The sequence below is a fragment of the Zingiber officinale genome, chromosome 8A (genome assembly GCF_018446385.1).
Source record: "Zingiber officinale cultivar Zhangliang chromosome 8A, Zo_v1.1, whole genome shotgun sequence".
In the NCBI taxonomy this organism is placed as follows: domain Eukaryota; kingdom Viridiplantae; phylum Streptophyta; class Magnoliopsida; order Zingiberales; family Zingiberaceae; genus Zingiber; species Zingiber officinale.
Window position 1 is genome coordinate 114,981,484 of NC_056000.1, and position 14,623 is coordinate 114,996,106.

At 32.5% G+C, this 14,623-nt stretch overlaps 1 protein-coding gene across 3 annotated transcripts; it reads right to left on the minus strand.

Moving 5' to 3' along the window:
- Positions 1-10,343: 10,343 nt before the first annotated feature.
- LOC122010007 (protein FAR1-RELATED SEQUENCE 6-like) lies at positions 10,344-14,386 on the minus strand. 3 transcript variants are annotated; one of them, XM_042566347.1, is made up of 8 exons: positions 14,199-14,386; positions 13,811-13,936; positions 11,548-13,711; positions 11,368-11,478; positions 11,136-11,240; positions 10,908-10,976; positions 10,704-10,771; positions 10,344-10,508 (listed from the first exon to the last, which is right to left on the minus strand). In XM_042566347.1, exons 3-7 carry the CDS (start codon positions 13,696-13,698, stop codon positions 10,736-10,738), a joined length of 2,472 nt encoding a protein of 823 aa, XP_042422281.1. In that variant the 5' UTR covers positions 13,699-13,711; positions 13,811-13,936; positions 14,199-14,386; the 3' UTR covers positions 10,344-10,508; positions 10,704-10,735. The 3 variants fall into 3 exon arrangements, with proteins under 3 accessions (XP_042422281.1, XP_042422279.1, XP_042422280.1); XM_042566345.1 differs by having other exon boundaries at positions 11,548-13,724; positions 14,199-14,385; XM_042566346.1 differs by lacking the exon at positions 13,811-13,936 and having other exon boundaries at positions 11,548-13,774.
- Positions 14,387-14,623: the final 237 nt, after the last annotated feature.

The window sequence follows — 14,623 nt, forward strand, 5'->3', positions numbered from 1 at the left end:
ACGTTTGTCTTGCAGGACGGATTCTGCGGGAAAACAGGGTCCGGGCGCCCGGAGGTCCGGGCGCCCGGGAGGGAAATTTCATCCTGATCGCGCGTCGCCACGTGGAGCTCGCTGGTTGGACTTGCCACGTCTCACCAGGGCGCCCGGAAGGCATCCAGGGCGCCCCGAGCCTCATATAAAAGAAGGGTCAGAGGAGAGCTTCAGAACAACAACGAAAAGAAAAGTCTTCCACTGCTCTGCACTTCTGCGACGCGAACAAAGCTCCGACACTACGCTCCTTTCTTGTCTTTATTGTCGGTATTTGCTTTTCATTTTCATTAGCATTCATTGTACTATTTTTTGTAATCATTATTTCTAACTACTAGTGAATTGCCCAACGAAAGTACTCACGGAGTACGGGCCTTCGAGTAGGAGTCGTCACAGGCTCCGAACGAAGTAAAAAATATTTGTGTTTATTTTACTTTTCCGCTGCGTTTATACTCGATATTTTCTAATCGATATTCACCCCCCCCCTCTATCGAATCTAACGGTCCTACAAGTGGTATCAGAGCCGGTACCGCTCTGATATGGTGCAACCACCAATCAGGCAAAGGGGGGACTTTTTGAAAGAAAAATTAGATATCATTTGTCTTTAAAATAAAACCTTACGCCTTTCGTTTTTTTCCCTCCAAAACTATTTTTGAAAAATACATCGTCATCTCTTCACCATTGCTTAGTATTGACAAGATATTACATTTTCAAAAATTTGAAATAATATTTTTTTTATTAATATTTTAATAATATTTTATTATTTTTTTCGAAAATAGTGAAATATTATTTTTTTCGGCACTGCTAATCCAAGACCAAGTCTTGGGATCTTTTGTTTGTTTCTCTGTGTGCAAGAAATTATGACTCTTCTAGAAGGACGGAACCCCTGCGAACCGCCACCATACGATCATGAAGACTTCAACTACTGGAAGCGATTAATGGAATGCTTCTTAGGAAGCGTAGACATCGATTATATGCTAATTTTGAGGAAACCTTCTCAAAACTCGGAACTGAACAAAAAGGTAAGTAATATTATTTGTAATGTTTTACCTAACAATATTTTATGCAGATTAGAAAAGTACAAGAATGTATATGAGCTGTGGACCCAGTTGATCAAGCTTCACGAGATGCCTATGGAGCTAGAAGATCAAGTTAAAGTCGAATCCGGACTCGAGTCAGATCCAACGGAGAAGCCTGCTGAATTAGGGGTTGCGCTCAAGGTTAGTAATATTTACCAAAACACCCTTGCTAGTAGTAGTTTAAAATATGCGACTGTTAATTTGGATATGTCTGAAAGTATATGTGAAAATAGTGTACATGACAATACTTGCAAAAATACCTCTAGGATATTTTCTGATAAAACAAATAGAATTAATTTAGAAAATACAGAAAATCTGAAAATAATTAATAAATCTAAAAATTTGAATTTAAACCTAAACAAATTTGAAAATTCAAACAAAAAAGATGACAAGGTCAATATTGATCTAGATAAAATTAATAAATTATTTAATCTAGACAATATTAATCTAGAAAATTCTATCCAAAACCAAGATAATTTAATTAATAAGAAATTATACTTTAAAGATAAAACTAATCTAATAAATTCAATTAACCATATCAATTTAAAAGGCAAAGAAAATATAAGGATAAAATCAAACACTTTGATAAAATCAAAACGGAATTTAACAAACTTAAAATTAAATGTTAAAGATAACATATTAAAAAAAAATAATCTAGAAATTTCAAAATTAACAATTAATAAAAAGCTAAAAGATAAACCGTTAAGAAAATATAATTCAAACAGTTTAGTTAATTCAAATTTAAAAATAAATAAAAATTTAAACTTTAAAAATAAGCTATTAAAGAAAGATAATTCAATTAACCCAATAAAATTGAAATTGAAAGAACATTCAAATATTAAATACACTCTCTTAAAGAAAGATAATTTGACCAATTTAATTAATTCAAAATTAAAAACTTAAATTTAAATTACAAATTAAACATTACAACTTAACTAAAACCAACTCTAATTATAAAAAAAATCTTAAATTAAAGACCAATGATTTAGGGGGAGGCTCCAGAATAGCTGGCACCTCCAAAACTAACTAACCCGGCAGGGTAATTATGATTAGTTAAAAAGAGACCAAGTTTAACTTGAATCATGGTATTGGTGAAGTTTTTGGATGATAGTACGTTAGGGAAGCTTGGGCATCGCATGTCTAGAAAGATATGGCTTCGATCTGGTGCATTTGGCCAAGTGGAAAGCTACCCTTAAATGGATCCTAACTAGTTAGACCAAGGTTTAATACTAAGCTCCGTGGATAGGACTATTCGGAAAACCTCGAAAGGTTGGCTACTTCTAATGACGTCCAAGTGACTCACCAAGCTTAGAAGTTTATCCAAAGAATGCCTATTTGTTGAGACCAAAGCTAAACCTGAATCTAACAAAAGTTAAACCAAACTCTGTAATTAAATCTAATTCATCTCACAAAATTATAGGATTCCCTGATTGATAATCTAGATCGGGTGAGATGAATAAGGATCAAATTAATTTTCAAATTAAATTTAAATTAATTTAAAATTAAATTTCAAATTTTAAATTGAATTTTAAATTAAAATTAAATTTCAAATTTCAAATTGAATTTCAAATTAAAATTAAATTTCGAATTTCAAATTAAATTAAAATTAATTAAAATTAAAATTTGAATTTCAAATTAAAATTAAATTTTGAATTAATTATAAATTAAATTTCGAATTAAAACTAAATTAATTTAAAAAAAAAATTCTTTTAAAAATTATTTAAAAAAAAACTCTTTTAAAAATCATTTTAAAAACTTTAAAAAATTCTTTTAAAAATTATTTTAAAAAACTATTTTAAAAATCATTTTTAAAACTTTAAAATATTCTTTTAAAACATTTTAAAAATTATTTTAAAAACTCTTTTAAAAATCATTTTAAAAACTTTAAAAAAAAATTTCTTTTAAAAATTATTTTTTTTAAAAAAAACTCTTTTAAAAATCATTTTTAAAACTTTAAAAAATTCTTTTAAAAATTCTTTTAAAACATTTTAAAAATTATTTTAAAAAACTATTTTAAATCATTTTAAAAACTTTAAAAAATTCTTTTAAAAATTATTTTAAAAAACTATTTTAAAAATTATTTTAAAAACTTTAAAAAATTCTTTTAAAACATTTTAAAAATTATTTTTAAAAACTCTTTTAAAAATCATTTTCAAAAACTTTAAAAATTCTTTTAAAAATTCTTTTAAAACCTTTTAAAAATTATTGTTATTTTAAAAATTATTTTAACATAAAAATTATTTTAACTTAAAAATTATTTTAACTTAAAAATTATTTTAAATTAAAATTATTTTAATATAAAAATTATATTTTTAAATTATTTTAACTTAAAAATTATTTCAAAAATTATTTTAAAAACTTTTAAAAATCATTTAAAAACTATTTTAAAAATCATTTTAAAACTATTTTAAAAATTATGTATCATTTTGAAAAATTCTTCTTATTTTTTCACTATAATAAAATTCTTTTAACTTAAAAAAATAGTAATAATAATAAATTATTTCTATAGACTATTTTCACTTTAAAAATTATTATTTTGACTTTAAACTCATTTTTAATCTTAAACATCATTTTAACCTTAAAATTATTTTTTAATTTAACTTAACTCAAAATTAGATCTTAAATTAAAACTCATTAAAACTTAATTTAAACATTACTTTTCAACTTAATTTAACCTAACTGAAAATTAAAACTTAAAAATTTAACTTAAACTTAAAACTTAAAGCTAAATTAATCACTGATATTAATTTTAATCTAAAATCAAAACTGAATTGAACGTATATTAATTGTCATTAAATTCCTGTTAGAAATCCCTTAAAAATAATAATTATTATAATTCTTTTAAATTCATTTAAAACGTAGACACCTAACTTAAAAACTTAAATTCCGTTAACTTCAACTTTAAACTTAATTATGTTATTAATAAGTAGAACTTAACTATTTAAGTTTAACTTTATTTGAGAACTAAGCTTGATTTGATCAGAACCTAGGTTTAACCTTAGTAAAAATATTAAAATTACTCTAAGTCATTTTTCTTAATCAACCTTTAAAATATTAATTATTTTTATTAAAACATAATTAAAGTTTGACTTAAATTGAACCTTACTTAACCTTGTTTAATAACGAGTTTAACTTCAAATTACCACCAACTTTAAACTAAGTCAATCCAACTTAAAAGGAAGTAAATGAAAAGTTAAATTATAACTAACACCTTCATCAATTAATACAAAATTTAGATTATAGCAAAATTTAATCAATAAATTATTAATATTGATCAATTATTGAATTAATAACAACTTATCTTACTTAACATTACACTAAAGGTTAATTTATTTCAACTTAATCTAACATTAATTACGGTTAGTCAAATTTAAATGAACAATTTTATAAAGATAATTATACAATCGTCTAAAACACTTAGGTACAAAAATATGTTACGGTTGTAAAATTTTATATTAAGGGAAAGTAATAAATAAGGAGGATTAATAAATTAAAGGAGTATCAAATTAAGGGGGAGGTTTATTTTTTAATTATCTCCTGAAGTGTTATTTTTTAATCTTCTCTTTAAAATCTCTCTAGAAAATTCTACCTCAATTTAAAAAATAAATATATATCTACTTTGAATATTTTTAGCAAATATTTTCAAATTTTATGTCAGGTTCAGGGGGAGGAATTAATTAAAAATTTCCCTTTATATAAAATATTTTAAATTTTTTTTGAAAAATATTTTCTTAAAAATTTCTTAAACCTACTTTTGAAAACTAACTCTTATAAAACTAAGTTGTTTTTAAGAATTGGGTTTTACTTTTTATTGAAAATTGATTTTGAAAATTAGATTTAACTTAGTTTTGAAAATTGTGGAAATTAGATTTTTCAAAACATAAGTTTACAAACTAAGCTTCTCAAAATCATTTTCCTTAATTTTGAAAATCAAAGTTTAAAATCAATTTTCAAAATCAACTTGCTTAAAATTGTAAAAATTTTTTAAATCAACTCAAAATTGTTTCTTTTAAATCACAAACTTTTTATCCTTTTTACTTAGTTTTTGAAAACTCAACTTTTCAAGTATTTTAAACCATGGTTTTGAAACTAGTACTTTTGAAATTTAAAATTTTGATTTTTGAAAATTAGATTTAATTATTTTACTTTATCAAAATTAGTTCTACCAAACTCCTTTGAAAACTAAAAGTAAAGTTCAAAATCAATATTTGCAAACTGAAATTTGATTTGCAAAAACTCAGTGTTGAAAATTATGAAAGTTAGATTTTTCAAACTTAAATCATTGTCAAAACTTAAGTTTTAAATTAAATCGTTTACAAACTTAGTGTTGAAAAATAAATCAGTTTTTGGAAAAATAAATTTTTCAAACTTAGTTTTGGAATTTTGGTTTTTGAAAACTTATGTTTGAAAATGAAACTATCTAAACTTAGCTAGCTTTCTAAAAGCTAAAAACTAATGCTTTAAACAAATTTTCAAATGCTTAAACTCCCCCAGATTAACTTAACATTTTTTTTGTCTGAAGTCTATAATTACTTAATCCATGCTTATTTTTTGATGAATGCCAAAGGGGGAGGGTTAGGTGGTTAAGTTAGGTTAAGTTAGCTGAACCTAACTGAAAATTCAAACTAACTTAAAAATCACATAAATGCATGGTTCTTGCATATGTTTTCACTAACTTAACCAAGTTGTCATTCCATCAAAAAGGGGGAGATTGTTGGTGCGGTTAGCACTAACGATTTAACCCAGGTTTTGATGAATGACAAATCATGTTAAGTTAGTTTGTTTTTGTCTGACACTTTGATCGAGTGTGCAGGAGAAGTCCAGACAGGTCGACGGGCTGACCGGACGCCTGACACGAAGTCCAGCTAGGTCGACGGGCTGACCGGATAGCTGGCGAGAAGTCCAAGCGGGTCGACGGGCTGACCGGACGCTTGGCGAGAAGTCCAAGCGGGTCGACGGGCTGACCGGACGCTTGGCGAGAAGTCCAGACGGGTCGACGGGCTGACCGGACGTCTGGCAGGTAAGTGAGGTAAGTCACTGGAGGGGAGTGACTGCGAGGACGCGTTCCCGGGAAGGGAACATTAGGCGTCGATCCGGCTTAGATCCATTTCAGAAGTCTAAGTCGAGATCGTGACTAGATTCCGGTCTCGGAAAGACGGAATCTAAGTCATACTATTTTTGCTAATTCATACTCACTTTGTCGTTGCTAACAATCTGTGTTGCAGGGTAAATTTGCCTCCGGACTAACGTTTGTCTTGCAGGACGGATTCTGCGGGAAAACAGGGTCCGGGCGCCCGGAAGGGATCCGGGCGCCCGAGAGGGAAATTTCATCCTGATCGCGCGTCGCCACGTGGAGCTCGCTGGTTGGACTTGCCACGTCTCACCAGGGCGCCCAGAAGGCATCCAGGGCGCCCCGAGCCTCATATAAAAGAAGGGTCAGAGGAGAGCTTCAGAACAACAACGAAAAGAAAAGTCTTCCACTGCTCTGCACTTCTGCGACACGAACAAAGCTCCGACACTACGCTCCTTTCTTGTCTTTATTGTCGGTATTTGCTTTTCATTTTCATTAGCATTCATTGTACTGTTTTTTGTAATCATTATTTCGAACTGCTAGTGAATTGCCCAACGAAAGTACTCACGGAGTACGGGCCTTCGAGTAGGAGTCGTCACAGGCTCCGAACGAAGTAAAAAACATTTGTGTCTATTTTACTTTTCCGCTGCGTTTATACTCGATATTTTCTAATCGATATTCACCCCCCTCTATCGAATCTAACGGTCCTACAAGAAACAGATGGATGTGAATTAAGACGAGGGAGTATTATTTAGAAAAACTTCAAAATATGATCCTAAAACCACTAAAGTTTTATGTAGATATGTTTTAGGAAAATACAAAGAGAAAGGACATCTAACTTCCTTAGATTTTGAACTCTTAGAAGTAATTTATTGCCTTTATTCATTCATACTTTTTATTTGCAATAGCAAGAAATTACTATTAGACTGACTATGAAGTAATTATGAAGTATAGTCAGCAAACAAAAGGATTAAGAAAAACTCTAAATACAAAAAGATGACTTAAATTTATAGACACAATTATAAACAAAGGATTACAAACAAATTGGGAGCATATTAAGAGAATAAACAATTCCCTAGCGGATACTTTATCTAGACTTTTACATTAAACTTCATCAAATATTTCAGGATTATAGATAGACAAAAGAAGGTATGAACTTTTGCCACAATCATGAGGTTTGGCAACCAGGACTTACAGTAATTCACATAATATGAGGATCAGCTCCACTTCCCATCAAGAGAAAAACTTAACCATATATAAAATTGCCTACTTGACAACGTCTGGAATATCCCTACAATACCAAGAAGTTCCAATTAGAAAATTGTTGCGATCAATGCATTTTCTAATTAATTTTGACAACAATACAAACACCTATGGACAAGAAATTCTCATGCTACATAGTCTTTTCCAAAACACAAGACAGAGTCTGCCATGATTGGGATGAAGTCAACCTAGCAATACAAGGATGTGAACATCTCTCTTACAAAGGTTTTTACTCTTTTGAAAAAGCTTTCACTTTTGCCAAGGCAAATATCGGTACTTTACTAAACACACACAAAAAAATCTCAACAGTAAATATTCAAACAGATAAAACATATGCTCAAGTTATAGCTGAGCCTGGAACAATAGACAAATAGCCTTGGGCCTAATCCATAGGCTCAATTACTTAACTTTAACACAACTTAAAGCCAAAGCTGCCAATACATTAAGACAACAAACTTCAGAATCTATACTATAGGGCTTTCCCAACGACATTCCTAAAGACATTACTATATATATTCGCATCTTGGCAGCAAAATCAACGTTCCAAACTTTTTTGGACTTATGTGAGTTACTCAAAATCTTACATACAAGTCCACAAGAATGTATGACCATAGTTTATGAAGCTAAGTGCAGCTATAAACTTAAGTGCCAAAAGCTCTTCAAAACATGTGACCATACCATGAATTATGGTTGTCCATGTCAATTACTTTACTCTTTTAGAAGGACAAATATTGATTATGAAAAATACATTCTGTAGAATTTTCAGGAAAAATTAATTACCTCTTTACTCTAATGGACTACGGACTTCTACATAAACTTTGGGTTTATGATTTAAACTCTGTAAAAGACTTTCCTAAGAATTTAGGTGATATCTTGGCTCAAACTCTTGAAGAAGAAACATTTGTCATTTGTACCTTTGACGGATCTCCTCCAGAATGGATATATTTAAAAATTAAGCCAAGATAGATATTCATGAAATGAATAGACTCCAGCTAGACATATCAAAATATCCTTATGACCCACATCTAGAATGGACAATACTCGTTGACGCTACAAATCAACTAAGCACTGGTGAGCTTTCGTCCAGGGAAATAATTGGTTTTGGGATCAAGATCATAACCCCTCAGCATATCTTCCAGCTAGTGAAACATATACAAAGAAAATCTATTGTCTTACTGACATGGGTGCACAATTCTTTTCTTTCAACTTTACTACTCAACACAAGACTCTGTACCAACACTACAAGAAGAAAAATGCAAAATGGATAGACAAGAAAATAGCCAACTTAGCCAGATTGGCTACAACATATTTAGATGCCCAAAACAGAGATGATACTCAGCCCCGACCACCAGCTCTAGAGCCTCGTCACTAGACTCCATTGAAGAACAAAACTTGGATAACATGCTGGAACCTGAAGAAGGTGTAAGCAATGACGTTGTGATACCCAAAACATAAGCCATGAGGACATGGAGTATTATTCTCCACTGACAACTTTATCCAGTAATAACCAACTTTACTCATGGATAATAGCTTTATTCTCCACCATCCCACTTCATTATTCAATTTCCTACACCTCATCTCCACTAAATTTGTCACCCCTTCAACTCTTCCTAAAACAAACACCTCATCCTTTCTTTACCTCGAAACAACCTCTCTCTCTCTCCTATAAATATCACTCTTCTCTAATGTTCAAGGCATCGAAAAAGCAAGTGTGCTAGTGATCCAAGTGTGTTCAAGCAGTAAGTGCAAGAGTGCAAGTGTGTTTCTAATTGTATTTCCAGTTTTTCTATAACTATCTCATGTAAGGTCCTTATAATTTCCTTATGTAAGTTTGTAACTAGTTTATAATTTTGTGATGTAAGTTTGTAACTAGCTAAGTTAGCTTGTATGCTTTTAATTTTCTAGTTTAATTTGTATGTTTTACTATAAAGTTTCTATAGCAACTTTAATATAAAGACTGTTTTTATCTCCTTGTCTTACATAGGAATTGTATTGTGGTTTAAGCTTATAAAACTTATGCCGACTAAATTGGGTAGCAAGAGCTATTGAAAGTTTATTATAAGACATACAAAAGTCAAGGTAAAGCTTGAACAATAAGATACAATTAATGAGAAGCAAAAATGAAGAAAATATTCTTCCAAAGAGTCTAAATTCATCTTAAATTAAAAACACCAATCGCTATGCATCACTGCTTACAATTACTGTTTGAGAATATTATTCAAAATTATTGTTCACTATTAATATTCATACTTGTGGTTCATAATTATTGCTCACTTTTTAGTGTTCATAATTACTATTTTACTATTCATAATTACTGTTTACAAATCCTAAAATTTTAGAAAAATATAACTTCCATACAAAACAAGTAAAAATTCGATATACACACACATGCTGGGCACAGTGCATCTATGCACTTCCAGTGTAACAATTTTTTTTTTTTTTTTGTTTATTTTTTTGGCTTGCGAGTATAACATTTAAGATTTTACCTTTTGATTTAGGGGTTGAATTATAGTATATACTTGACACTCACAAAATGGGCACCATAAGTAAGTATATATATATATATATATATAGGGTATCGATAGAAATCTACTAGACCCATCTCCATACCAGAATTCAAAAATCTTCAATTGGATCTAAAAAAAAAATCACTTTATACCCTCTTCTATTTGGATCGAATTTCAAATCTTCCACTGGTTTCAGAGAAAATTATCATTCCTATTGGAGTAAAAACAAAAGTGACATCGCTCGTCCCAAATATCCCAGTATCAACGACCCCACGATAAAATACAAGGTAAGAACATTTTGCCGAAACCCTTTGCAATGACCCTTTGTCATCCCTAGCTAATGTGGTAAATTAATACTAAAAGGAAAATTAAAATTTGATGTCGATAATAGGCATGTTAAAAACGATCGAAGCAAAAGCTTTATACCGAATGCTTCCAATAGATTACACGTCCATATTTACATTAAAAAAACTTGATTAACCAAATGGCATCATGATCTCCATAGAGTACACAAATCCCTATGAACAGCCAGCATTCCTCGTCGAACAATCGCTCATGTCGCTGAAAAGGAAACCCGAATGTCATATGAGAAATATACTTCATGAGAACAAGACTAGTTACATTGCGCTTTGTAGTGTAGATTATCTGATTGAATCTAGTCGAGTGAATTATAGAGATGTCGCACACGAAGGAATAACAAATTGAACTACCCTTGAGAAAATATAAGAATCACCTATTTAAAACTTCAGTGCATACCTGAGGTTAATCCGAGAAAAATAATGGCTTCGCTACCCAGGCCTCCTACCGAATGGTGCCTGATTTTCCTGCAAATCATTTTTAAGGAAATATTTGATATATAACAACAACTAAGTCTTTATCCTACTAAGAAGATTTTTGATATAAATAATCAAATTGTGCGAGAAAATAATACTAATAAAACATGTTCTCAATTTTTATAACCTGCAACATTTGTTGGATGTGCCAATGCATTCTTGATGGATCTCCAAGATTTTGCTGTCCAAAATGGCTCTGCATACATAAATCTTTTTCCTCAAAGGATGAATACCAAACTATCGATGAGCATACTACAATAAACAGATATAATCATGCTCCCACCTAAGCAAATAATAAAAAAAAATACAACAACCTTCGAAGAGAAGTATTAGTTCTAACATCTATGCTACGAACCTGCAATGTAGGGCCAGATTGCAGTTGATTGCTTAGAGGATGCTGGTGGTTTGTTTGCAGTCCATAATGAGCACCAAATCCCAAGTCATTTTGGTTGACTTCTTCCTGGGTAGACAAGATTACCATGAAATTGAGAAAGAAGAGATTGTGGATAATAAACATAAATAAAAAAGTAAACAAAATGATCAGGAAGCTAACGAATAAAGAATTGTTCGGTAAAAATATTAGTCACCATTATATCGATCATTCCATGTGTTCTATCATGAGTGCCAAATTGGGCAGCAGTTGATGAAGATTGAAACAAATTGCTCTGGTGCCCATCAGTTGATGTCCTCAAAGGATCCTAATCAAAGTAGAGAGCTTGGTTAATAAACATATGTTAGCCACACAGAATACAACATTACCGAAGTACCTTTTTGCCATTTGAGTCATTAACTGGTTCTGCTTCACATTCTCTCCTTTTCTTGGGTGGGCGTCCTCTTCGCTTAGTTGAAACAGAATTAGAAGTTTTGTCACCATCAATGATACCAGCCTGTGATGCTCCATGATTTTCATCGCTTCCAGTCAACCTAGTAACAGAAGACATGAACCTATTGTGCAAATCCTGAAACGTGTTATCATCTAACAGAGATCTTTCCACTTCTCTAATTAACTTCAGAGCAAGCTGGTACTTCTCATCAGACACCATACCCACTTCAACAAGTTGAAGGCAACGCAACGAAAGAGAATCGTACTGCTCAACCTGCCGATTGCCATAAAAGTCTTTTGAGGAATGCTCCAAAGCATTCAAAAGCTTGAAATCCTTTCTCCAACGATTGAGGATGTACTGAGGTGGAACCTCATACACTTGCTGCAAACTTAGTACTGACAAAGCATGTCTGCATAAGATCCCTGTGAACTGAAAGAAGCCACATATACATTGCACCTGAAATTCATCAACCTGATACAGCACCTCGTAATACTTGTCATTCTCTCTTTCAACACTTCCAGTGTAGGAACATACCCGTACCTCGAATGTAGATATAGAGCCGTCTACCTTTACTAGTGAAACCTGGCAATAAAGAGCTGCCTTTAACTCATTCTGGAAAATTTCAAACATGCTAAGTGTGTATATTTCAGAAAGTTGTTGCTCCATAGGAGAATCTGATACCGTAACCTGGCTCTTGTGGTATGAGTCAAAATCTGCTTTTGCTTCCAACTCATATTTGGTTTGCAAAACTAAATCATAATTTTCTAAAAATTGCTGTAAAGAAGTTTCAGGATAAACGAACCCCTCAAAAAAAGGGCTTGCATCCTTTTCGTCGAGTGTAGTGGACAACCCAGCCCAAAACATATCCTTCAGATAAACAGGTGCCCATAGTTTCCGATTTTCATATAAAGAGTTCAACCATTCATTAGCCTCAAGTTCATATGTTTTAGTCAGGTTCCGCCAGCCTTCTTCAAAGTCATCAATTTTTAAAGAATTGTGTATTAATTCAGTCATGGCCTTATGAATCGTCTTACATTCTGTATGTTCCCTTAACTTCTCAGGAATACTTCTACTTATATCAAACAGACAAATTCGATGGCGGACTTCTGGTAATATTTTGGCAACCACACTTTGAATAGTCTTAGATTGATCAGTGATGATAGCATTTGGATAGTGCTCCGACATACATGTCAGCCAAGCCTTAAATAACCACAAGTAGTTTCCAGGGGTTTCATCAGCAAGTAAACCACAGCTTAACAACACCTGTTGACCATGATTGTTTGACCCAACGAATAGAACAAGAGGAATCTTGTATTCATTTTTCAGATAGGTTGAATCAAAGTAAACAACATCACCATAACAATGATATGCTGATCTTGACCTAGGATCAGCCCAAAACACATTCCTTAAATGACCTTCCATGTCTAGATCCAGCATGTAAAAAAAATTTGGATATTTGGTCTGCATCCGTGCAAAAAACTGGGAAATGGCATCCTTGTCACCTTCCGCCAGCTTCATTTGCCCATCATCAATAGAGTTTAAGAATTCCAAACCAACATATGGTAAGTGCTCCCGTCCTGCAGCTCGCACAGCAAGATCTTTAGTTGCTCCACTAGACATATTTTTATAGCATCTAAAGAGGTGAGCCTCTGATGGATTAAGTTCATGGTTGTGTTCAAGTTTAGCTTCAACTACATGCAACAAACCATCACCCCATAGTTTGGCTATAAATGCAGCTTCACAATTTGTCTTTGTTGATGGCCTAGATTGGTGGTAGCATGCTTTTGTTTGTGCTTTCCCCTCTTTACTGCACACAAGTACAAGTCGTCGGCAAAGTCCATAAGTTGTAAAAGATGACTTTTTTATAGTAACACCAAACCCTGTGCGCATCGCATATCGTTTATAGAAAGTGACAGCTTCCCCATAGGAGCTGAACACCATCCCCAAATGAGGTACACCATCATCACCTCCTGTCACTACCCGTAATTGACCATCAAGTTCAGCCTTATCAATTTTCCCCTCAATAATATCATCCTCAATAACTAATTCTTTGGCCTGAATGATTTCTCCTTCAATGATTGTATGAGTTTCCATACTCCGGAAACAACTACAAGTTTAACCTGGCAAAATAAGAACAAAGGATGCTGGCAGCATGGACTTGCTGAGTAACCTGCAGCAAGAAATAGAAATTCTATTTACAATGTACCAGTTGTGAGATGTAATGTATCTAGCCAATATGCTTCATTCCTCCCATGCTAATGCTGGCAGCTCCCTCCTCATCATACCAAAGATCTAAAGAAGTATCACTATCCTTCACAATCATTTCTCCTCCCTATGACCCAATTCAATGATACAACGAACAATCAGAACAATAGATATTCCTCGAATTTGCAAAACAAAAGGCAATAAGGAAAAAATATTTTTTGTAAAAATCAAAAGATTTCCGTCTAAAATCAAGGACGCGTGAATGTACGGAACCCTAGGACATCTACTCAAGCAGACAATGATGCGTAAAATTAATTTTTCATCTTGAAACTCAAGGATAGCATGATCGAATAGCAACAGCAGATCAGGCAAAAGAAGAGGAAAAGAACCTGGATGAGATCAAGGAGCGTGAAGAGACAAACACTTAGATTCGATCGACTCAAAGCAGCCCGTTTCTTGTTCAATCAGGGAAGATAAGAGAATTTAGGGTTCATCCCGGCAAGAGCGAGGGCAACGGCGAAAACGAAGAAGAGGGCTTCGATTCTTATTGGCACCTAACTTGAACTACCCGGACTTCTCACCCTCTCGGGTCGCTTTGGGTGTCCAAGTTTCGGGTGCAGACTACTGTTTGCGGATTTTGTGTGGGATGTGAAACCCGTATCCGAGGCGGGGAAATTCGAAATAATTCGTGTTTATAAAAAAAAAGAATTTGATAATCTCAGTTAGCTTCGTTGACTATCTCTGGGTGATCAACCGGCCTCATGAAAATTTTCATCAACCATCAAGATAAATCAGGGTAAATCGAGAAGCACAC

Excerpts from the sequence above, each read along its gene's own strand:
- LOC122010007 (XM_042566346.1), bottom strand. The coding sequence starts at position 13,698 with ATGGAAACTCATACAATCATTGAAGGAGAAATCATTCAGGCCAAAGAA. Across the intron at positions 11,479-11,547 it reads ATGACTCAAATGGCAAAAAG|GATCCTTTGAGGACATCAAC; the intron begins GTACTTCGGTAA and ends TACTTTGATTAG. Across the intron at positions 11,241-11,367 it reads ATGGAATGATCGATATAATG|GAAGAAGTCAACCAAAATGA; the intron begins GTGACTAATATT and ends TTGTCTACCCAG.